Raw genomic sequence first — 24,622 nt, forward strand, 5'->3', positions numbered from 1 at the left:
GAGAGGATGTAGGACTCGGGAGCTATAATAGGTTTGGTAACCAGGCTAGCGGAAAGAGGGAAAGAAAGAAAGTGTATAAAAGGGTAAAAAGACACACTCTCTATTTGAGAACGCAAGCTTTGTGTGTTTCATACTTTCTGGAAAATGCGTCTATATCTTTAAGTTTAACCTCTTTTTCTGCATTTGCTATGAAATTACACGTTTGTACATTATTGAAAGACAATTTTCAGGCAGATCGTGCTCAAGTACAATAAATAGTCCATAGACCGTAAACGTACTTATGGTGGTGGTTGAACACTTACCTGAGCATTCTAGGCGGAGGGATTTCTGCCGTGCCTTGCCAGGTGGCAGACAGTCGGCTGAGTACCGGCGGAGAACACAGAACGTCGGTGGTGCTGGTGCAGGGCACGATCGGTCCACTGGCGCCTACACAACTGCGACACCTAGCGACAACGAACGACACGGAAATGAAAAGAAACCTACAGCTTGTGTCACTGAAAGACAGATGAAAAATGTCCAGACTATGAATGACAAAATGACTAATAAACTGGTGGACGTACCAACTAAGCGCCCCTGACGTATCAACTAAAGTACCTATTACCTGCTCAGCCATTAGGCTCCTCCCCCCCATGGGGCGTCGCCAAAAACGTCCGATTCAAGAGTCCCCTCGGCTAATACCTAAATTATACTTCAAAGTCAACCCTCGGGCATGTACTTGCAAATGAAGTACTTACCTTTGGCATTTTTGTTTCTGTGAGTTGAAGAAGTTTCCGTTGGGACAAAGTTTGACCGGCGCCACACAGAGGTAAGAACCGGGTAGGTTCAGACACATGGTGTGGGACGGACAGACAGGCGGCCGGGTTTTACACTCATCTTCATCTGAAAATACAACAAGTTGTCTGACGTGTTAAAACTTCAGATCCAACACAAAAAGTTTTCTCACATAGAGCTTTCGTCCAGTCACTCTGGTCTTCCTCAGTAGACTGACCCAGCGAGGCTTGTCACGTGGCTTCTTTGGAGTGTGACGTCAATACTGGGTCAAAGGTATCTGGTAGACCACCGCGACGGCGGCCGCCATCGTCTACCAGATACAAGCCTCACTGCTGGGTCAGTCTACTGAGGAAGACCAGAGTGACTGATCGAAAGCTCTAGGTGAGAGAATCCAGTAGTTCAGCACAGAATTGTCTTTGAATATTATTCTTTTGGATGTCTAAGCTTCATCAATGAAGCTTGTTGTCCTCAAAAGTAGCACTTGTTAAACATATCTTACCTTGACAAATGACGTCAGCCGTTTGTGTGCACCGTGATTTGGTGACGTATCCCTTGGGACAGACGCTACACGGCACGCATGCGGCGTCGTCACGCATGATGTGGCAGTACTCGGTACTGGTGCACTCATTACACACGTCACTGTGCGCCAGCAACTGCGCCTGCGTCACAGCCTCCTGTATCATGTTGGATAATTTCTCCTGTTCATGAGAGAGAAAGAGAATCATCAGTGCGCAGAACAGACACGGAAATTCACTTTAAAACGCATTGAATTGAAAGCCATTGCTGCCATATCCATTTAAGTTACCGCTTTTGAATACATAATTTGATTGGACCAAATTACTATTAAACCTCCTTGTTTGGAACGGTTTTAACGATTGGCTAGAACCAACCTGTTGTTTGGATATCTTCGCCTGTTTTGCCTGTATTTCCGCCCGCTGCCGAAAGATGGTGTTGCTGAGTCGCTCTGCCTTGGCGCCGGTCCACAGGACGCCAACCGTGTCCTTTTGCCACATCGGTTCTGTGGAATAGATGACGATGTAACATTCAGAAGAAAGTTCAAGTCGATTACTAGTACTATGCTAATAGGTTTAACCAATGCTTCAGCGTAGACATGCCTTGGCTGTGCCACTTGCCGCGTTACTAGTTTACTCAATATTGTGTTTTAAATTAATGTCATGTATATAACACTGTATTTGTTGTATTCTTATGCACTTTATTACCTCCATGAAATGTGTCATGGAGGTTATATTTTCAGTTGCGTTTATCTGTCCGTCCGTCCGTCCGTCCGTCCGTCCGTCTGTCTGTTGGTCAACAAGATAACTCAAGAACGCCTGGATGGATTGGTTTCATACTTGGTGTGTTGGTAGGGTGTGACGAAAACTGGAAATGATGAGATTTTGGTCCCCCTAGTGGCTTCCCTTGGTACTGCAGCGCAACTTCCGGTTTTGATATCTCGCGATCTGGACATGCTAGGGTCATGAAATTTGGATGATAAGTAGCTCTCGTGCTTGGGAAGAAGTCACATGAGTTTGGGCCCCCTAGCGGCTTGTTCTGGAACTGCAGGGCACTTTCTGGCGAAATGTTTAAAAGCCAATAAGTCCAGACAGGAACACCATATTTTCATTATTTTTGGTGTGTAGGTAGCTGAGAGAGAGATGTACATAATTAAATGTAAATCATGCAAATGAGGACTTAATTTGCATAATTAATGAGGAAATTCTATAATTACAGTGTTTTACATTATACTACATGTATGTAACCTATGGCAGGCGGAACTTCAACAGATACTAATTATGCAAATGATGACCTAATTTGCATAATTAATGTGCAAATTCTATGATTTCGTAATGGTGAATGATGAGAATGTCATACTTGGGACATCTGTAAGTTAATCAAAAGTTAACATACATCACGATGCATATATCATGTTAATGCAGAGGTCATTTGAACAATTAAAGAAGAAATTTACATTTACATATCAAGATCATATTTCATGGAGGTATGAGATCTCGGAATTCTAGTTAATATATGATCTTGTCGGCATGGTGGCCTTGAAAAGGTGTCTTTGAAAAGGTGGCCTTGAAAAGGTGTCCACCTGTTCCATCATGCCTTCCATGTATGTGGAAAATTGTAATAAATTCATTGTTTTGATTACCTCGACTATAATGATTATATGTGCATATGCAATTTCGACATTTTGGTTTATGTTTTTCGCTTGACATGTTAGTGGTCTTATAAATGCCACTCCAGTTATATCAATTGCAAGGTTTGAAATATTTATTACTAGTATGCCATATTCAGCTAAATCTATTTTTTTGTCGGAGGTTGGTTATTGGATACGTTATTTTGTTTGTTTTATATTGAAAACTGATGACGTCAGGCTACTGTAAGACGACCTTCAACTTTCAAGACAATAGCATTCCTCAGTTTTCAATTTTCTCCGAAAACGTCTTCCGTCACTTCTACATGTATTCTAGGATGCGCCTTGGTTATAATTAGAAAGGAATTCTAACCTTTCGAAATGAAGCAAACTGTAACCGTAAGCTCTTCCTGTCTACTTTTCCCGTGAGAAATGCCGGCACTTCGTTTATCCGTCAACAATGTGTTTATCTTATTGGTATCTACGGCCGATTCCATTTTTAACTTGAGGAGGGGCAAGGCATAACATTTTCTTATTCCCTCTGCCATTTATACATATATATACCTTGTGTATCAATCGTCTTAACACTTTGTAAGGAAAAAACTACATAATAGCTTCCACCCCTCCCCGATGTGTTGAAGGACTGATCCTAGTTGATGATCCCCTGACATTACTGAACGGTCCCTGTTGTGTATACACCGTCTTCACAGGTGTGTTAACAAGTCTTACTATTATCGCTTCCGACAACGCCACTCCGGTGTTGTACGAAAAACAGACACCCCGCCATCCAGCAATTACAGCAAAGATTCCAGGGTAATGACTGTCTTTTGTCCGCCGGCTTATACCCAGGGTGGCCCTATTATTTCCCATGTGGAAAAGAAAAGAATCCTGCGGAATTTGATACATGTTGTTAAAGCTGTTTTACAGCAAATAGGCCCTCAACACTCTTAACAAGGGATTTCAAGATGTTAGTCAAAGGAAATATTCAACTGAAAATAAATAGCGTGTCATTTGCGTACGCGGTTGACAAACTAAATGACTTCGTGACATAAACCTCCTTGGTGACATTGTGCCCAAGCCGGAAAAGGAAGGAGGGCCTAGGTAACTTAAGATTCCAGAGTGGGGATAATTATACGCCTTGAATCCGTTACAGCTGTTCGTTTCGTGACTTAAGTCTTAAACTATTTAGCCTTCAAATTGTAAGTCTGAAAGACAATATAAAGCTTGAGTAATTTGTGTGTAACACTAGCCGCAGGTTTGGGTCCAAATTCCGTTGCGGTGTATTGGGTAAAGGAACAATAATTTGACAGACTGACTTCCGAAGTTCGTTGGTTTGAGTCCTAACATTTGTACCCACTGTTCCTCATAATGTGTAATAATAGAAAACGTTAACAACGGTTCTTTTGCCCTGCCAGATCGTTACTTTCACCTATCAATTACATCTCTGCCCCAGGATAATCCGGCTCATGACCCTGGAACCGAGAGTTTAGGCCCGGTGTTGGCGACATTATTGTACCAATAACGGGTTTCTCCTTTTCATGAAGAAAATATCGTATCAATATTTATGTATACGGATACTAATACAACTATCACAATTAGAGCGTTTGGTGGTTTGAAAATTGTTCTTTTAAGCATTGAATGAATGGTTGCACCTGTTTCCAAATCAGAAGTGTTGCTCTCTACCTGTAAATTTTCTCGGGTCGCCGACTACTCGCGACCCTTGAGATTAGTACCTCTTCTTTCCGCCCGAAACATTTGCGATCACAAAGGGCTCAGCCAGGCGAGGCACAGCCGCGCACAGGACCGAGATTACAGAGATATCCTTGGCGCTAATCTTCCGCGATAACATAGATTAACTCACACATCATTAAGGGACAACATAGCACCACTGAAGTATCCTCTAATGCCATGGTAGTATGTTAAGTCCTACCAAGTATCAACTTAACTATTCAGCATGATTAATTAGGTATTTTAGTCAGTAGAATAAGAGAAATTTATTTTTAAAAGTATGGATTATCGGCTTCAGTGATAAGGAAAAGACTGGCGCTACTGTCCACGTTGTATCAGATACCATCAGATATCACCATACCAAAACGTTGGTGATGAAGAAAGCTTTGAATAAATTATCTGAATTTTCCCGCCAAAACCCGACAAAATCTATTAGTATTACGTGCATGGAATCTGACGATTTCATTTCGTAATACTTTCACTATATTACAATCATTCCAACCAAGGTAAGTAGCCTCATCTTTCGCTATCTGATAATATAATGATAGGTTATATATAAGAGGGAAGATGATTCTTCTTGTTTCTCTTTCAAAGTTCCATGCAACATTCTTCATACATTCTTACCTCAACTTCAACTGCTCTAAATTTCTTGATAATACCACATCAGATAACATCTACTGCTATTCTGCTACAGAGGGTTTCTTTAGGTAAAGTTCCAGAAATATACGGCCGACAGGGAGGCAAGAAGGACGCTTTTGCAAGTTGAAAGGCTTCTTGTCTCGTCCCCTTGACTTAGATACATAACAGACCCATTCTTCCTTGTTTGTACCCGGCGACAGACGGCCTTTGGACCTCTACAATGCCCCTTCACTTTGACAGAGCATCATTCATTCCTCAAAGGCAGTTCCTGTCCGTACATAACAGTGGGCCCTGGGACCGGGAGGACCCGTGTATAATCAGCTGCATTCACCCCGGTAGTTGCTCGGCCATTACATGGTGAAATTGTCCGCAAACTGCGGGCAAAACTATTGACCTAACCTGCAGTGTAACAAAGGCGTGCGTTTGAGACCAGCCACAGCTGACCGACAGAACCCGGAGGATGGATTCTCTCCGGTCAGGACGCTACAACCGAGCAACAGCTGTCTGCGTTCTGTGGACACAAAAAGAACTTTCAGACATCCATTTTGGACATGTGTCTTCCTTTCTTTCTTTCATTCCCATGGCTGTCTTTTTGCAGCCTTGTTGTCTCTATTTCTTTCTTTCTTTCTTTCTTTCTTTCTTTCTTTCTTTCTTTCTTTCTTTCTTTCTTTCTTTCTTTCTTTCTTTCTTTCTTTCTTTCTTTGTGTATATATCTTTCTTCCTTTCTTTACTTTCCATCCCGACTTTCGGCCTTCTATCGCTCCTTCACTCCTACGTATGCTTTTTCCTTCCCTTGTGCCTTGCCTCCTTCCCTAGTATTCATTCAAAACTTGTATCCACACAAACCTCTCTCCTATAGCATCTTTATACTTTAAATTTTAACTTCACTGCAAAGACAACACATTATTGTTGATTTTACTACACAGCATATCATGACACTAGTTACATGCCGTATTTTCGACAAATCATCAGAGGACCAGATGTGCATATTATTGCTAATAGAAGAAAATTACCGCGCGAAGAAAAGATTGTTCAAAACTGTCTTATCATAGGTCGGCGATCTTCAAGAGGGCGCCTATACGAATGGAGGAACGCGGAGGACCATTTCTCATGACTTGACATGCTATAATTAGGCTGTCTGCCGAACGCCGTGAGAATTTCCCAACCCTAAATCGCCAAGCAGATGTAAGTGGCGTTCGTGGACTTCTCGGCGTCTCTATTAAAAACGTTGTTTTCTATTTTGTAGAAACGCCACTCAAATCCCTCAAAAGGCCCGCAAAACATGATATATAACTCCTTGGAGATTAGAGACTAGATTTACAATTCAGTCTCCGAGGCAACAGTGGTATAAAAGATACTAAAAACGATGAGGTAAGAAATCAATCACCCTTGCCAAGGAGTAGGGCGACCTACTTTAAGGACATTGCAGCTGACTTCCATGTGCCTATAACGTCTTGTGGTATTTCTAAGAAAGCTTGGAATAGCCTGGTTACCAGTACACGTTGAGGGCTCCCGGGTTTTATGAAAAGGTGACCTTCGAGAAGGAAGATCATCTAGAGTACCCACACAGAGAACACGGAATAAGATTATGATAATAAGATGTTTGCTAACTTTCCTTTATAATTTTGGTATCTCCTTTACCAATACAGACAATAGACTACAGACTATAGTTTATGTGAACTGAAGGGCCCTGTAGTTGTACTCTATAGAGAGATCATCCTTTTTGTCGTCAGTTATCTAACGTCATTTTTCCCTTCGGGCAGAAATATGCCATTATATTAATAGCCAACTGAATGAAGATTCCAAGTGTCGTTCAAGGACATACCCTTCAAAAAGAGGGGGGAATTTTATGGCATCTCGTTCCTTTAGCGGAATGTGATCATTCTGGCACCCTAGTTTGTCGTTCTGACTTTCCGATTCCCCCGAGTCGTCTGTCTGGGGTCACAGCTCTGCAGGTGGCCGTCTGTTCCCGGTTTTCCCGCCATGTTGGACGGTGTTGGCAACCTTGTCGTATGGCGGGCCGCTCGTGTGCGTCCTGTCGGGGTTGATAGGTCCCACACGTCAGCACGATTGGAAACACATGGGAGTTTATAGCCTGGAACTCCAAACTATACCCCAAACTATACATGCAACTGTAGAGGGCAAGTCGAAATAATAGCGCAATTATTGACACGAAGTGTGCGTGACTCCGGTGATTTGTCAATAGTTGATGAATTGCTTTGGGTCACCACTACAGTAGTGGTAACTCGTCTTGATAAGTGTTCTGGATTCTTCTTGTATCTAGTACCTGCAGAGACTTAAATTTGGCGCCCAAAGCTATCGCCGTGAAGCTCCCAGCTCCCTCATACACTTTAAATAGCATGATTGTAGTGGGCCTCCGGCTTTACGTCCCCACCAGAAAGAGCTCATGTTCAGCTCAAATTAATCATATGGCAATGAATACCCTATATTGCTATAGTATACAGTTAATAGGGTCCAAGCAAGGAGGTTTTTAATAGCTATCAAAGTCGTCAACTCCCGACTGAAACTATCGACTTCTTTCTTGTGTGTAGCCTTCCGTGACTTGGAACCTGTTTCTGGCTATTTGCCGAGGAAGATAAGGATCAAATATTAAACACTACTGGTTTAGATTTGAAGACGTCCTCATGTTCTTTCTTGGGGGTGACTTTGTGTGTGTTTTGTCTGCCAGTAGTGAACTGACTTTACTATCTATGTTGCGGTTCCCTATAGCCTGAGTTCGGCCCTATTTGACTATTTCCTCTCCGTGGTAACCATATACAGTACCCATTACCCTAACCTGGTTAACAATCTCTCCAAGGGCTACAGACTGGGTCTCCTCGGAATATAAGTTTCTTCCGAGATTTGTGCCTAATGTGGGGGGGGTGTTCTGGGCTAATAGAGGTCATCCAAGAACACGAAGTTCAAGAGAGCTTGCGTCTACTTGTGAATGAGATATGCCTTTTGCTTTTGAGAATTGAGATGCTATATTTGGGGTGATGATAGGACGTATTACGTACATGTAAACGTTGGGGGAGAGCCACATACAATCTGGAGAGGGTGTGAGTTTAACTGAAAGGAGGAGGGGTCTGGCATCATCTGGCCCCTGTTATCACCGCCCCACCCTCCCAGTGTCGGTATGTCAACAGCTACTCTGTCACTGATAACATGGACAGGGTCTGACAAGCTGGACGGGGAGAGATCGTTCATGTACTTCATGGGATGCAATATCAATTATTACACAAGGTAAATCAGTCATACTCTATGGAGGCGAAGTTTCGTGCTTTTCCTCTGGCTACAAGAAATGTCGCCAAATAGGCGTGAACTTGATTGATTGCATACTGTATATGAATGAGGGTTGACAGTGCAGGAAAACATCAAAGGAGTATGTGTACAAACAACATGTAACAGTTATCCCTAACATGTACAAACACAGTAATCGGCTGCATGACTAATGTATGTCTTTACAGACACCAGGACAACCGTACACGTATGTAAGGTTTACAAATACGGGTACTAGAATATGTAAAAGATAACATACTTTTCCACTAAGGAGGCGATCTCTAAGCTACCATTGAGTGACGAAAAGTATAGACGAACTCGATTGATTTAAATGTATTTTGTACATTTTGTGTTTTTGTTGTCTTTTAAATCATACTTTTAATGGACCATAAAACCAAATTTGGCCGTGCAATAGTCTCAATCCACCATGGAAAGCGAGAGCGGCTAGCTTTGCCTATCAGCGCATGTTCTCCACATGTAGTACATGCCGGGTCACTACCAACATCAAAGGCTTGTGATCAGGAAAGAACGCTGTTGCACGCGCCTGGAGAACATTACAGACACCGGTTTGAGACGAAAGTCAAAGAAAGTACAAAGCTGCTATGTGTTCCTGTTTAGCGGAATTAAAGACCAGAACATCTGTTAGAAACTTCAAGACAACGAAATGGACCCTAACTAAAGGGTACTTAGCTCTGAGGGAAAGCAGCTACCTTTGACCAAGAACGTGGCAGCCATGATGCCTGCTTTTCTTCAGAGCACCGCACATTTAGATAATACTTTTGTCGGCGGTGAGAACAGTTGGGTGTATTTGCCGACGATATAAAATATTTCTGCTTCATTTTCATGTGAGTATTTTAATCACATTTTGGTCTTAAGTGGCCACCTGTCTGCTGTGTTCCTTACTTTGGTCACGGACCGTATATATATATTTTCTTGTTAAGGTTTACAGTACCAGTGTATCCGTTCTTTGTATGTTGGTATGAACTAAACCGCAAAACATATTTTTCAAATATGACAGCGAATCAGCTTCAGACCTCTCGCTCTGGCCCTTTCTCTGTCGTATTTGTGACACACATCACATGTACCTGACGTTCATACGTATCTGTACATATACATACAGGCCCTTCTAGTTCAGTGAACTCTTTCGCGTGACAAGGCCCTATACGTTCAGCACATTCCGTTTTCTTAGAAAAACAAGCTGCAAGACGTCCGCTGTCTACTGCTGATTATTACAACAATTTCACCCAGATGGCCATGTGCTTGTAATCTTCTGTCTGTAGAAGTAGAGTCTGGCTGGTCTATATGTATGTCCCTTTCCCTCATATTAATTTGATTCACAGCGAATTCTTCCGACCTGTCTTCTCAATATACATATAGACCACCTGTCTTTTAACAAATTGACATCAGTGTCGTCCTTTCACACAGACATTTTCCGTGCCAATTAAACTGCCAATATATATTCACAGCGGAAGCAGTCTCGACTTCATTCGCTACTATTGCATGGAAGATTGTTAATAAAAATAAACGATCATATATTATAACCTTCTCTAGTGAGTATTCATTCGAGGGTGAAGGACAAACTCCGGAGATTACTGAGTAATCAAAATTAGATTTACATGACCTATGACTTTATAAAGTGAATATGATCCATGATGTGACGTTATAATTAGCAGTATGATTTGACAAACAAAACACAAAACTTACAAAGGACACAAAAAAATAAGGAAAGTTCTGAATAGTCTAAAACAGTCGCCGCTGAGTAGAAATGACGTCGACCTACATATCCCATTTCTTATCATCAGTTCGTGTGTACAGACAAAACTGATACACAGAACGGTACATGTATGCCAACTTATCAAAATGTAAACAGAAAAACCTGTCTAATTTGTAGAAAACACCGGAGCCCTAATCAGAGTTTGGTGCAGTGTTGAAAGATGACTTCCGTAGTTCCAGTCCCCCGACTGCTAATTGATCTGGTACAGACCACTAAACTGTTTAGGTGACATACTGTAAAGTGGTGTAAATATTTATACTTAGAACTTAAAATAACTTCATTCAGACGACGTACAGCTGACCACAGCCAGCTACATCCCTGTCCTGGCCACCATATATGTATATGGGATTATACAGGTACAAGTATCCGTCGACTTTTATCTAAAAGTGGGCGTGGTTCGTCAAATCACGCCTAAGCCTTAAGTTATAACGTGATTAGTATCATTGCATAGACTATCATCGAAATGGCACAATGGGATCGTATATCAATGGGAAAGTTATCACCAAGCACACCTGGTCATCCCTACTCTTCTCAATGAGTGTTTTGAGTTCTTTTACTTCCTGAAGTTACGTCCTTTCAACATCTGCTATTACACATCACTGACATTACGCACCTTTTCTGGTCCGACCGCGGGCCTCCTGTGGACCAGCGTATCTCTCCCACCTTCCTGCTCGGGAGCCGTCCCCCTGTCCGTCCGCCGGCATCTGCTCCTCGGACCGGTGGAACTCCGCCTGAAGCCTCCCGTCTAGCAGCTGCATCTCTAAAGCTTTGGCATGGATTTTCTCCTTCAGGAGTTCGTTCTGTAGGATGAGGACGCGTAGACTCTGATTCACGCGAAGTTGGCGCTCTTCCCTTAGACTGTCAACGGGGTCAGCATTCCTCCGAGAATCTACCCGCTCGCTTTCGCCACTGCCAGAAAATACGTGCTTGTTTTCTTCAGCTTGTTCGTCAGGTAAAAAATGTAAAAATTCATCAGCTTCGCTGTCTTCGTCGTCACTGTCATCGACGTCGGGGTCTTCTTCGTCGATGTCGTCGATGCTCGGCTGTTCTCGTCTCCGGTCGCTGTGGCCGTCGTGTCGGCCATGTCGGCCATGTCGTCCGGAGTGCCTCAGCCTGTGTTCTGTAACGCCGTGTTCTAATGGCTCATCGTCGCCGACAAACATCTGTACTTCACGTTGTTCGCGACCTTTGCTTTCCACTGACGGCTTGTTACTGTCGTGCTCGTCCCGCGACCAAACGCCGTGCCACGCCGGCGCGACGCTCGGGCATGTCTGCGACTCCTCCCGAGGCACCACGATCATGTACCGGCAGCTGTGTTCCGACTCGCTACTGTAGAGCCTGTTCCCTCTCGTCTCTCCCCAGTACATCCAGGGGCCCGCGTACTGCCCTGACGACTCGTCCGTAACGTCGTCTGACGACCGACCGCTCCTGATTGCTACTAAAACGTTAAAAACGGCCATAATAACAGTCAGGATGCGCATCTTGGTCTTACATAGCACGTTTACCTCGCACGTCCACGTTGTTACAAAACCGACACAACTAAAGACTAGGTAGACAGATAAAGGTACTTGTCGTCGGCAGCGGAAGCTTGGGGGCAAATTTGAAGAGATGAGAAGATAGCGCCCCAGACGTCGTGTTTGTTTCCACAGCTAAATTTGCCGCTCAAAACGGACCACTGCCCCTGGTTGGGCAGACAAATTATCCCTCAGGCTCGGAGCGCAGTACAAACTCCACATCCGTTCTCAGCCTGTTCCTAATCCTACTCACTCACGTGGAGGTGACCCTCAACCCCGCGCTGCCCGTTTCTAGCCGCTAACAAGCTTAGACAGCGAGACTACCCAGTAATGACATAGCCTGGCCTGACGGAAGGACGTCTGTGTTCAGAACAACGCGGCTGCCGGCCACACAAACAAGAAACAAGAGTTGTATTAAATAAAAACCTTCCTCCGCACGCACAAGCTAATTAAGCATGACCGGCGCGTTCTCTCATGTAGCCAATCTATTAAGGGTACGGCACAACAGAACTTGCTGTGTGCATTTCTAAAACGTTTGCCAGTCGACGTTCTTTATCGCCATCTGTTGAAAATGGTAAGAGTTATTCCACAGAATTCCGCCGTACATTTACCATATGTAGTCAGTGCGTCCCGACTCCGGAGCATTCCTAGACAACCCCTGGAAGTAATCCAACCTGAAGAAAAGATCGCCCCCTGCCGTACTTCTTAGAAGATTACCCGGTGTCCAGCCTGAGTTCCTGTAAAAGGCCGGGGCGCGACGTTGACAAACTGAGACGTTGTTCGGCAGGCTCCCCCGGTCTCCTACCGGCTCGCTGCCTGCTGTTTCCGATGATCCGTACTGTACACGACACACATTCTTATGGATCAGAGCGGGCCTCCCAAATAAAGATCCCCCAGCGGTTATGGATGCGTCCGTGCCGTCTCTATTGTCCCGTGTGTACGCGTGTGCTTATCAACTGGTGGTCGCAAATAAAGCGAAGACAAGACATGCAGCAGTGCCTCTTGCAAATGTCTTATCTGTCCTCTTGGTGGCTGCTTGGATCTTCTTGTTCACCTCCGAAATCCACACATAAGGCCAAGCTCTGACCGACTGCACAAAATCCCAGAGTTCCCGACCTCGTACCCCCTATAACGTCCTGCTGTCGTGAGGGGCCACCCCGGCCATTGTTTGCGCGGGCTTCCCCCTGCCTGGCCCCGCCGGACCGGTCTGTTTACACCCGGGGACCACGCCGTCGTTTCCCCGGCCAGGTCCTCCCAGTCAGCGTGGCCGCCGCGGTCAAACCGATAATCAGCCGACTTTAGGATTCAACAGGGACCGATCAGGAGATATTACCGGGGAGGGAGGGTGTCTGGCATACAAGCTTTTACATCCGTGACGGATCAATTATCAAAGCGTAAAGTACAGATATGGAGACCGTATTTGGCGGTGTCGCTAATAGAATTCTTTTCACATGTGTGGTTTGAAACACATTTGTCACGAAAATTGAATATTTCGGAAGTTCTTGGAAGGTAATGTATCATATCATAAGTACATGTTGATAACTTTGAAGCAGCGACAAAGACCAACAACCACCATCTATTTTTACGACGCCTTGGTAATTAAAATAGTAAATACAGGAAGATAAAGAAATGCCATAACCCTTGTGATTTACAGAAGACGTGATGAGTGCAAGATTAACTCGGATTAAGTTAATCTGTTTATATAGGATCATAGGTTCCGTGACACCAGTACTCGCACTCAACAAACACAACTATTTATACAGTTCGGATTGTTTTACCTAATAGGCTTGGACTGGTAGTACCCTTGGAAATGTAGAACTTCACTTGATATAATGCTTTTGCAATTGGATGTCAACCTGGATTCACTCAGAGCTCTTGTACTGAACACTTGCCTGACGGGTATCATTGGAAACTTGGCAACCTCCACTTAAATACCTTTCTCTCGGGTTAAACGAAGGAAAGATCTCTTAACCTAAACAGAGAAATCATTCGCTGAAGTCTCTTTTTCTACCTCCATGCTGAAGGGTACCAGAACCTTTTAAAGGATTGGGGTAACAAGGCCATGGCTTGTTGGTGAACCAATTCACACATCGCGCCTACGAAGTGCTAATCTCTTGCGCTCCCTGTCGGCTAGTTTGAAAATTGCAGTTCAGTTGAACGAAGCAACTCCCCTCGAAAATACTAAATGTTAAAAGTTTTAAACGACTGTTAAAATGAAGTATTATTTCCCTGCGTACTGGGCAATCATGCAAAAAAGACATGAGCAATGCCAATAAAGAATTCGCAATTTATTCATTGTTCACCATCCACTGCCAATGACAACTAACAATGCAATATGTTGAATTGGAAATAATTAAATTGAAACTTGAAACTTGTAGAGATCTATCGCAGTTAAAATACATTATAGTTTTGCACGATAAAGCTAGCTCTCCTCTAAGCGGTTGACAATCACTACCACATACGTATGCGACACACATTATTTATAAATTGGTCTGGCGACCGATCATACCAGTGTTCGCCAGGGTACTGAATATGCACAATATAGACTTTTTCATTGATAAACATTGGTGGCTATTCGTAACAAATAAGTCAATGACCTGACCCAGACGTCGCTCACCATGGTAACTGGTTGGGTTACATAATTATGTTACAAGTGCCATGCAGAACTGAGTTCAAGAGGGGCTGCATGGTCACAATATATATGAATGTTTCTGAGTAAGAATAAACAGAGCAGTAGTCTGTTAAGCAGGGCAATGTGAAGGTAAACATAATGTTACCTTTCTAGTTCCAGATTTGCCACCCGATTGTTCCCGGTGAAGAGTCGCCTGACCCCGCGGCGGATCTCCCTCAGACGGAGGCCGTAGATGACGGGTTGACGGCGGAGTTCAGGATGACGAAGAACAGCGTCGGTCTGACCGCGGCGCAGTCGCCGCTGGCGGCACACCCGAGGACCGCGACGCAGTACGGCAGCCAGCCCACCAGGAACACGCCGGTGATCAGGACGATAGTGACGGCGGACTTTCTGCTGGTGCTGGGCGGCGCGCCGACGGAAGCTTCTTGTTTTAAAATGTCGCTGACGTGCTGCCACAGACTGTAGAACACTCTCACGTTGAAGAACACGATCGCCATCATGGGGATGAAGACGAGAACCAGGATCAAGACCAGGTAACTGTGCGGTGTACCTCCTCCAAGCCAGGCACATCCGGGCTCGAACCTCTCACAGTTCCACCCAAAGACAGGCAGCATCGCCAGGACTCCGCTCCACACCCAGACCACGGCGATCGCGACCTTGCATCTGTCGTTGGTGACCTGGTTGACGTATGTCATCCCGTGGACAATGAACCAGTAACGCTCGGCAGTCAGAGTCAGGAGGCTGTACGCGGACGACAGTCCACAGAGCAAGCCCGGAGTAAAGAGTCAGTCGCGCTACGGTAGTGGAAAGAGATCTAGAAGGAGACGTCGTCACGATATCGATAATAATTGCTGTGAGGAAGGTTATGCCCGTCAGGACATCGCTTGCTGCCAGGTTGGCCATGAGTATGTTGACCGGCTTGTGCAGTCGCTCTTGCTTGATGATTGCAGCTAGTGGCAACATATTTCCCAGTATAGACCAAATTGCAAGTCCAATGGTAACGTATTTTGTCCAATCGGCTACAAATCCAACCGCATGGGTACTGTTACGCCCGCGGACATCAGATGCAGTAGACGTTGAATTTTCCTCCCCCCGTGAGCTGCTGTTGTTGTTCGCTGTAAACGTGTCACAGTCCCGAAACGTATCGTTGCATGGGTGTGAAGTAGGAAAAACGTCCGCACTGTTGCTAATTTCTGTCGTGGAGTTCAGAACTGCCTTCGGTGCCGAAGTCATCTCCAAGCAAAAGCTTGTGATGGTAAAAACCATAAGTGCTGTCCGTATATAAATATTATTATTGCGCATCTTTTTAAGAGTCTGAAAAGACACACTTCTTACAGAGATAGTCCTACGCTTGAATCTTATACCTGACTACCGCCGAAGGTTTGCCAACCTGTATCCTTGCGAAACCCTCTCCAAAAGTCTCCGACGAAAAGGCACAGGCATTCAGACGGGTGCCTGGCACGGTCTGTGCTGTCGAGTTGAGCTCTGCATACAATACCATCATCTGCTAGCTTAGTTGATTCCATTAAAATTTGCGCAGAGCATTTGCGATTGGCTTTTATAATAAGGTTTTTGAGACACCCTTTTTATGTAATGTACAAAGATTAGATTCAAGATATAGGAGATTGTCGGCTAGGATTACACTATAAAGCTTAGCACAATGATGCGAACAGGTGTTTTTGGAATTCAACACTAGGGGGAAGCTCTTACGTTCAGTCAGGCAATTTAGGTAGAAGACGGTAACGTTATTGGACCATTCAGGGATTAAAGGTCTTTGTCATATTGCACAGTATAACAGTAGAATTTCACATCTAATACATGTATCATATGCCCTAGCACTTTGGTTCGTCATTCCTGCGCACGACATGTTTCCGAAGCTCATTCTAAGATTAACAGGCATTTCCGACCTTCAACAACCACCTGCCGAGGCCACACGCTACCTAGGACAAAGTCTAAAGCTGTACTTAGCTGTCCGACATGAGTAACGAGGACTCAAAGCACAAAGTTAGATGTATAGATGGATTCTTGTTCGTTGATAAAGGTTATACATATTCTGGTAAACGATATTTAATACAACGTTTATCTCTGCAAATAATTTAAAAGCGTTATGATGAATATTAATATCCACCGTTCAATATTTTAATGGGCACTGAGAAATGACAATCCACATCGCTCAAGCACTCCGTATTTATTCCAGTTGAAGAGAATAATTTCAGCTGTTAATATCTTGTCCATAATTCTTTGCGATCAACAAACCAGACAATTTTGACATTACCACTTGACGATTGTGTCTTAAGTCCACTGGTCTAGCCTGGAGTCCAGCCTTGTTAGCTTTGGTCCGCTCCCCAAGATCCGCTACCCCGCCAACATGGCTACACTCGTCAGCACCAGGGCTTTCTCAGTATCCGGCATTACTTAAACATACTAACGTCGAAATTTGTTTGTTTGCATAACAGGTTAATTTGCCTTCCAGTATAATACACCAGTTTTGTAGGTTCAGTATAGACCAATACTGATGATACATAATTTTGATACAATCAGCTCCACTCACAATAATGTCGATAAATGTTGGGGTCTTTAACGTGCTCGAGGTGTGGCTTTCCTCATCAAACACGGGACCTACGGGTTTACATTCCATCCAATAGCCTATTAGGTCAATCCATGCTGAAATAGAACTTTATTGCACGTGGTACAAAGTACGGCAAAGTACAAAAAAAGAAATGTGTTGAATAGGGCATAATGTAGAATAAAACCTAATATGTCCTAATCACTCAAACAGCAAGGGCTAGCACGTCATTGAGTAAGTGTTACAATCCGTGTTGATTTGAATTTCCGGTTATGTTCACAATTCTCTTGTCTTGCACCAAGGTTGATAACCGGTCAGTCACCGATCAATGTGCATCATGTTTAGCCTCTTTCGCAGACTTCTGAGGCGGCGGCGTTAATTTTTTTTCGGGGAGCGACGGGAGTTATGCCGCGGAGGGACGGTTTTGCCGCAGAGGGACTTTGCCGCCTAAGAAAGGTGCAATATCATTATCAGGGTGACGTTGTGAGTAAACGTTGAGTCGAACACTGCCTGACCAGGAGTAACCGATGGCGTGCGTGTGCACATCCACGTCTTGCACCGGAAATCGTCCCAACTGCTGATTTCAGCAACCTGTATTTAAGATCTTGGGTAAAGCTAAAACAAATTTCAGACATAAGCAGGAAAACAAAATTCCTGATTTCCTGTGTATGCACCAGAAGGCCCGACTTGTTTGCACGTGTGTGGCTCGTTGTTTTGCATAGCTATATAGGCGTCACACGTTTTAAATGCCACGTAATCATTAAGATAAGGGCACCTTTATAAAGCGAGCTTGCTAAGAGCCTAGGTAGAATCGACAGACCTGCAAGCTAGGGAAGGCGACCAAACGGCACCTAGGAAACTTGCATTGTAAGTACCACCATGTTATAACTTCGAAGCGTTCGAAACCCGTTGTTTTTCGGACATTCTCCTGTCTTTTACGTTCAAAATTCTTCCATTGCAATCAGAATTGATCTCAAATAGAAAAGTATATATAACAATTTGATAAGTAAAAAACAGAATAGCCCTGTTAGATATGTCTCCTTCTCAAGCCGACAATTACTAACTTTGCTGTCTTTTTTCCTTTCTTCTCTTCCAGAAAGGAAAGTCAAAACTTCACCATGAAATTCGCGCCGCTCGTTGGATTGTTCATACTGTCTATAGTATGCCAAACTCAGTCCGCTCCGGCCGAACTGAAAGCCGCTGAGGTTGACCAAGAGCAGACCAGGAGAAGGCGGTCCATCCTCGCAGCGGTCATCCCCGCGGCAATCGATCTGCTGCAGCAGGGGATAGAGGAATACGGGCGGCGGAAAGCTCAGGAGCTGGAGGAAGCCCAGCTCGAGGCCCTCCGAGACATCCAGCGGAAACTTGGCGTTCTGGACCGGAAGGTCGACGCACTCCAACGCACCATTGGACGGCTGCAGTTTGGGCAGCAATGGCTAGAGGGCGCTGTGCTGTACGGCAATGACATTCAGGTAGGAAGACACATACATTTACCATTAGTTTCATTGTTGAGATGGCTATTAAGGGGAGAATTATTGTTGGCTTATGTCTGATTATGATATCAACGCACATTAGCGGCTTTTCTTGGAATTACAGGCGTGCATTTTTAAATTTGTTGAAAATGTTGAAACGGGATAACTGAAGAGAGGACGAATATTTTATATATATATTATATTATTATATTTTCATGATTTGGGACTTGTTATTTCAGAGGTTGGAATATTTCCTGGACTTCTTGGAGAGACGCCTGAGCCCGGGAAACAGCGGGCAGCTGGTGCCGACTAACCTGGCGGAGGAGTGGGCGGATGCCGTACTCTCTCTGGACGACGACGGAGCAGGACAGGTAAGGATTTTCCGTCCGAGTCTGAATAGATAGCAAATATATACATGCAATATTCACAACGATCCCTCTCCTTAGTACAACAGGTTTTACTTACAATGCTAACTCCCAAAAAATTGTATAACAACACTAATATCTACTAGTATTTTGATTAACCTTTATGCAATGAGGCCGCCATGTTTGTTTGTGACCTCAAGTGTTGGCTGTCTAATAAACATGTTCCGTTTCGTAATTAATGCAAATACACAACACTCTTTTTCTTACTGATACAGGTTTTACATAATATCCATGAAATGATCATCGGATCTTCTGGACTTTTCGGCCGAAACTCGCTCTTCGTTCTGTACGAGAGCACTCTGGATGGGCAGTCGGACCAATACTGGCCCAAGGTAAGGAATTTCAGTACATCATCTATGTTGGATACTAGTAGTACATGTATATAGAATACCATTGGCTTAAGCTTACATCTAGGCAGTGTAATAAGTTATTGTCTACATATTACACTAGTACGTTGCGTACTATATAGAATCTTGATATAGCCATATTACTATTGCATAATTACAATTTGGATTCTGAAACGTTTTTCTAAATTATTTCCAGGTTCGCCAGTTTCTGGATTTCACGTTTTCGATCCAAATAGCCGGGTACGCCGCCTGGGTGACGTCACTCAACATCAAGAACAGGACCCTGCAGGAGGTTAGTGACGTCATCGACACGGCCAACACCCGGATTGAGCAACAGAGAGTTTTCCTGCTGCCTTACACTAAAGGTAAGCAGTGTTTGTTTTAAAACGTACTTCCCATTCCATATGGGATCATATGGTGTATAGGGCAGCGACAATAGTCTTTTCCTTGGCCCTTGGGCCACACAGCGGTACCGGAACATATAATACTATTACTACAGAGGGGTCTAGTCCACTGGTAGCAGTGTGTATAGGGTGTAAGGCCAGGGATCTAAGTGCTAAGCAGATCTATAGAAGCAGTGTGTAACCTTTTCGAAATCTTTAATTTTCCTGGTATTGTTGTTGAACTGTCCCCCCACTTTTAGAATATTTTGTATATATAATTTTTTTGTTACATTTTTTTTCCTATTTTCTTCTTTAGAGTGGCCCAAGGGATCGTACGGTCTACCGAGGACCAACACAGGCTGCCCTGTAGCTGCGAACGCTAGGTGGCGCGGCGGAGTACGTCACCACGACACTGAAGACGACGACAACAGCAACGCCTGGATCGGCGGCATCCACTTCGACGGCGGCTACGGAAGGAACATGGACCAAAAGTTCTGCATGAAGGTCAGTTTTGCTTTAATACTTCGGTCAGTGGGTGTCGCCATGTTGGTCTGTGACGTCTTGGGTCGGCCATCTTGTTTTCGGAATATCTACCAAATTATAAAAATAGTTCTCTCTTTTTTGGGTAGTCAATACCGACCCTTTTGGCTGCAGGTTATGCAAAGAGTTGTATGGATATTGTCATGTCTAGAATCTTAAGTTATTTTGGTACAGTATTGCAACACAAATATACAATTGTATGCGCGTGTTTTCAGACTGATGCCGACATGGGTGAAGGGAACTGGCCAGCCGGGAACTACTGCATCTTCAAGAAGGGAAACTGTCCGACTGGTAAGTGTTGTACTAAGTCTGTCATATAATATAACATTTAATGAAATATTGAAATACGAACACATGCATCTTTCGAAATAGAGCATTTAATTATATTATTGTAACTTCAAAGTAACGGTTCGATTCAAACCTTTTACTAGAGTTCCATCTATGCTGTGTTATGTTATGTTATGTGTAATGTTGTAAAGTTCCATCCATACTGTGTTATGTTATGTGTAATGTTAACGTTATAATTATCCATACCGCATACTGCAAGAAAGTATCACGCACAAAAACGACTATTGTTGTCTCAGAAGACCATGCTAGTTTGTGACGCCATGTACTGTTGTTTTCAGGTTTCCAGTGGGGTAAGCTGAAGTGGGACGACGAAGATGACGACAATCAGAACCGCGCGAGTGGCGCGTTGCCTGACGGGAGTTACGGCAGGAACACGGAGATCCAGTACTGTTGCCGGGGCGACGGGAGCGCGACCACGCCCATCGTCCTGCCCAGCCGCAGGCCGTTCTATCTCTTCCGCTTCAGGGCCGGATGTCAAAGGGTAAATCTATCACAAAATGTTCTGGTTGATGGAAATGCTTATAGTTCGATTTGTACAATCAAAATATGAACGTTAACTTGTCAGCATGTGGGATGACAAAATTTACAAGAAGTGTGCTGCTCGTTTCACCGTTCCTTATCCCCTTTACTCTCCAAGAACAGGTTCAAGCATTGGCTTTTACGACTTGTTTTTAGTCGCTTTTATCGTGCTTTTTTTTGTTCTGGTGTTGTTGTGTCTTTTTTTTTTGGCGCAAACTTCAATGTGTTCAAGTGATTTGGGTTTATAGCGTATTGACTTGACGTATATGATCTAATGGTGGCGTATTGGATACTGCCTTGCCAATTTGATACTGCATTGCAGTCACCAAGAGATCTTCTTGCAGATTATTAATAAGCTTCCTGTTTCCCCAGGTTGCAGACATGTCCGTCCGTGAGGAGTGGTTTCGGTGGGACGATGAAGACGATGACAATCAGAACGGGTACTACGGCGCACACCCGTTTGATCATGGCGGCAGGAACCACCAGATTCACTACTGCTACTACTCTTAGATAAAAAATATCGTTTTAACTACAAGTTCCAACACAACACAGATGAAACTTTCAAGCTATAGCTAGTTATATTAAGCTCACGCATTTAAATTGCCCTTCACAATAATGCTCTTGAAGTAGAGATGTGATATGAAAGATAACATCTAAAGGAATAAAAAAACTGATCCATTCAACCACGCCATTGTTGGTTGAGCTAGCTGATGTAAACCAAGGATTAATCTATTACAGTGGGCAACATGGAACAAGAGTGTAAATACATGTACTGTATAATCGTGGTGAAGTCAAAGACGTAATGCGTAATAGCCGTGTGACGTGAGCAGTGCCGGTCTATAAATAACAATACTAGCGTTTGATTGAGAAATGGTATGGTGTTTGGCCTTTAATTGTTTATTAAATGCTTCACCTTACATGTCATATAGCACAATAAAATATGGCAGAGTACCTAACGTGTTTGTCATGCCTAGCCCCTATAGCTATTGTGCCATTGAAGATCGAATAGATTTATACCCGGACAGAAACTGACTGGAAAGGTGCAATTCAATCTATCTTCCCGAGAAATTGAAGAGTGACTTAAATGTGCGTTTGTCAATGTTAGGGCACGTGCGTGTTTGTAATGAAATACGACGGTCTAGCGATATTCGTGCTTCTATCGTTTACCGCCTGAGATCCATGATGCAGCCTCCCCTCGAAAATACTAAATGTTAAAAGTTTTAAACGACTGTTAAAATGAAGTGTTATTTCCCTGCGCACTGAGCAATCATGCAAAAAAGAAATGAGCAATGCCAATGAGGAAATCGCAATTCATTCATTTATTCGTTGTATTCATCCACTGCCAATGACAACTGACACGGCAATATGATGAATTGGAAATAATTAAATTGAACTTGAAACCTGTAGAGATCTATCGCAGTTAAAATACATTATGGTTTTGCATGATAAAACTACTTGTTAGCTCTCCTGTAGGCGGTTGACAATCACTACCACATACATATGCGACACACATTATCTATAAATTGGTCTGGCGACCGATCATACCAGTGTTCGCCAGGGTACTGAATATGCACAATATAGACTTTTTCATTGATAAACATTGGTGGCTATTCGTAACAAATAAGTCAATGACCTGAACCAGGCGTCTCTCACCATGGTAACTGGTGTTGGGTTACATAATGTTACAAGTGCCATGCAAACTGAGTTCAAGAGGGGCTGCATAAGTCACCATATATATGAATGTGTTTGAGTAAGAATAAACAGAGCAGTAGTCTGTTAAGCAGGGCCATGTGAAGGTAAACATAATGTTACCTTTCTAGTTCCAGATTTGCCACCCGATTGTTCCCGGTGAAGAGTCGCCTGACCCCGCGGCGGATCTCCCTCAGACGGAGGCCGTAGATGACGGGGTTGACGGCGGAGTTCAGGATGACGAAGAACAGCGTCGGTCTGACCGCGGCGCAGTCGCCGCTGGCGGCACACCCGAGGACCGCGACGCAGTACGGCAGCCAGCCCACCAGGAACACGCCGGTGATCAGGACGATAGTGACGGCGGACTTTCTGCTGGTGCTGGGCGGCGCGCCGACGGAAGCTTCTTGTTTTAAAATGTCGCTGACGTGCTGCCACAGACTGTAGAACACTCTCACGTTGAAGAACACGATCGCCATCATGGGGATGAAGACGAGAACCAGGATCAAGACCAGATAACTGTGCGGTGTACCTCCTCCAAGCCAGGCACATCCGGGCTCGAACCTCTCACAGTTCCACCCAAAGACAGGCAGCATCGCCAGGACTCCGCTCCACACCCAGACCACGGCGATCGCGACCTTGCATCTGTCGTTGGTGACCTGGTTAACGTATGTCATCCCGTGGACAATGAACCAGTAACGCTCGGCAGTCAGAGTCAGGAGGCTGTACGCGGACGACAGTCCACAGAGCAAGCCCGGAGTAAAGAGCAGTCGCGCTACGGTAGTGGAAAGAGATCTAGAAGGAGACGTCGTCACGATATCGATAATAATTGCTGTGAGGAAAGTTATGCCCGTCAGGACATCGCTTGCTGCCAGGTTGGCCATGAGTATGTTGACCGGCTTGTGCAGTCGCTCTTGCTTGATGATTGCAGCTAGTGGCAACATATTTCCCAGTATAGACCAAATTGCAAGTCCAATGGTAACGTATTTTGTCCAATCGGCTACAAATCCAACCGCATGGGTACTGTTACGCCCGCGGACATCAGATGCAGTAGACGTTGAGTTTTCCTCCCCCCGTGAGCTGCTGTTGTTTTTCGCTGTAAACGTGTCACAGTCCCGAAACGTGTCGTTGCATGGGTGTGAAGTAGGAAAAACGTCCGCGCTGTTGCTAATTTCTGTCGTGGAGTTCAGAACTGCCTTCGGGGCCGAAGTCATCTCCACGCAAAAGCTTGTGATGGTAAAAACCACCAGTGCTGTCCGTACAAAGGTATTCCGCGTTTTGCACATCGTTTTAAGAGTTTGAAAAGACGCACGTGCTCATAGATCTTCTTACAGAGATGGTTCTACCCTTGTATCTTGCTGACTACCACCGAAGGTTTGCTGTAGCTGAAAGACTTACTTGCCAACCATTCAGACAGGAGCCTGGCATGGTCTGTGTTGCCGAGTTGAGCTCTGCGTACAGTACCATCACCTGCGAGCTATGTTCCTTCCATGCTGTGTTTAATGCTGTAGATTGGCGTAATGCATTTGCGATTGGCTTTTACAATAGTTTTTTTAGACACCCTTTTTATTTAATGTACAAAGATTAGATTCAAGATATAGGACATTGTCGGCTAGGATTACAGCATAAAGCTTAGCACAATGATGCGAACAGGTGTTTTTGGAATTCAACACTAGGGGGAAGCTCTTACGTTCAGTCAGGCAATTTAGGTAGAAGACGGTAACGTTTTTGGACTATTCAGGGATTATAGGTCTTCGTTAGTACAACATAACAGTAGGATTTGATATCCAATGTCATATACCATAGCACTTTGATTCGTCCTTTCTGCTCACGACATGTTTCCGAAGCTCATACTAAGA

General features: G+C 44.2%; 4 protein-coding genes across 4 annotated transcripts in view; 1 reads left to right on the plus strand and 3 right to left on the minus strand.

The window, feature by feature from the left end:
- LOC109468373 overlaps positions 1 to 13,130 on the minus strand; it is a 14,974-nt gene extending 1,844 nt beyond the window's left edge. Inside the window, exons 1-5 of the mRNA XM_019766626.1 lie at positions 10,945 to 13,130; positions 1,662 to 1,789; positions 1,271 to 1,469; positions 735 to 879; positions 303 to 443 (exon numbers count right to left, since the gene is read on the minus strand). Coding sequence (XP_019622185.1) covers positions 303 to 443; positions 735 to 879; positions 1,271 to 1,469; positions 1,662 to 1,789; positions 10,945 to 11,812 — 1,481 coding nt within the window. The 5' untranslated portion in view covers positions 11,813 to 13,130. The remainder of the gene's footprint in view (positions 1 to 302; positions 444 to 734; positions 880 to 1,270; positions 1,470 to 1,661; positions 1,790 to 10,944) is intronic.
- A 1,562-nt stretch (positions 13,131 to 14,692) lies between these two features.
- Positions 14,693 to 15,172, minus strand: LOC109467442 (G-protein coupled receptor 6-like). The gene has a single exon (XM_019765427.1). The coding sequence runs from the start codon at positions 15,170 to 15,172 to the stop codon at positions 14,693 to 14,695; it is 480 nt and encodes a 159-aa protein (XP_019620986.1).
- A 2,621-nt stretch (positions 15,173 to 17,793) lies between these two features.
- On the plus strand, positions 17,794 to 22,023 carry LOC109467435. Its single transcript, XM_019765413.1, has 9 exons — positions 17,794 to 17,910; positions 18,140 to 18,515; positions 18,755 to 18,886; positions 19,156 to 19,272; positions 19,484 to 19,652; positions 19,987 to 20,174; positions 20,426 to 20,501; positions 20,837 to 21,039; positions 21,450 to 22,023. The coding sequence occupies exons 2-9, from the start codon at positions 18,162 to 18,164 to the stop codon at positions 21,585 to 21,587; spliced, it is 1,377 nt and encodes a 458-aa protein (XP_019620972.1). The 5' UTR covers positions 17,794 to 17,910; positions 18,140 to 18,161; the 3' UTR covers positions 21,588 to 22,023.
- Positions 22,024 to 22,885: 862 nt separating this feature from the next.
- LOC109463067 (G-protein coupled receptor 6-like) lies at positions 22,886 to 23,977 on the minus strand. Its single transcript, XM_019759809.1, has one exon. The coding sequence runs from the start codon at positions 23,975 to 23,977 to the stop codon at positions 22,886 to 22,888; it is 1,092 nt and encodes a 363-aa protein (XP_019615368.1).
- Between the last annotated feature and the right edge of the window lie 645 nt (positions 23,978 to 24,622).

This window comes from Branchiostoma belcheri, unplaced genomic scaffold, assembly GCF_001625305.1.
Source record: "Branchiostoma belcheri isolate BF01 breed outbred unplaced genomic scaffold, Haploidv18h27 scaffold1, whole genome shotgun sequence".
Taxonomy (NCBI): domain Eukaryota; kingdom Metazoa; phylum Chordata; class Leptocardii; order Amphioxiformes; family Branchiostomatidae; genus Branchiostoma; species Branchiostoma belcheri.

Excerpts from the sequence above, each read along its gene's own strand:
- LOC109467442 (XM_019765427.1), bottom strand. The coding sequence starts at position 15,172 with ATGACATACGTCAACCAGGTCACCAACGACAGATGCAAGGTCGCGATC.
- LOC109467435 (XM_019765413.1), top strand. The coding sequence starts at position 18,162 with ATGAAATTCGCGCCGCTCGTTGGATTGTTCATACTGTCTATAGTATGC. Across the intron at positions 18,887-19,155 it reads ACGACGACGGAGCAGGACAG|GTTTTACATAATATCCATGA; the intron begins GTAAGGATTTTC and ends TTACTGATACAG. Across the intron at positions 20,502-20,836 it reads GAAGGGAAACTGTCCGACTG|GTTTCCAGTGGGGTAAGCTG; the intron begins GTAAGTGTTGTA and ends TGTTGTTTTCAG.
- LOC109463067 (XM_019759809.1), bottom strand. The coding sequence starts at position 23,977 with ATGACTTCGGCCCCGAAGGCAGTTCTGAACTCCACGACAGAAATTAGC.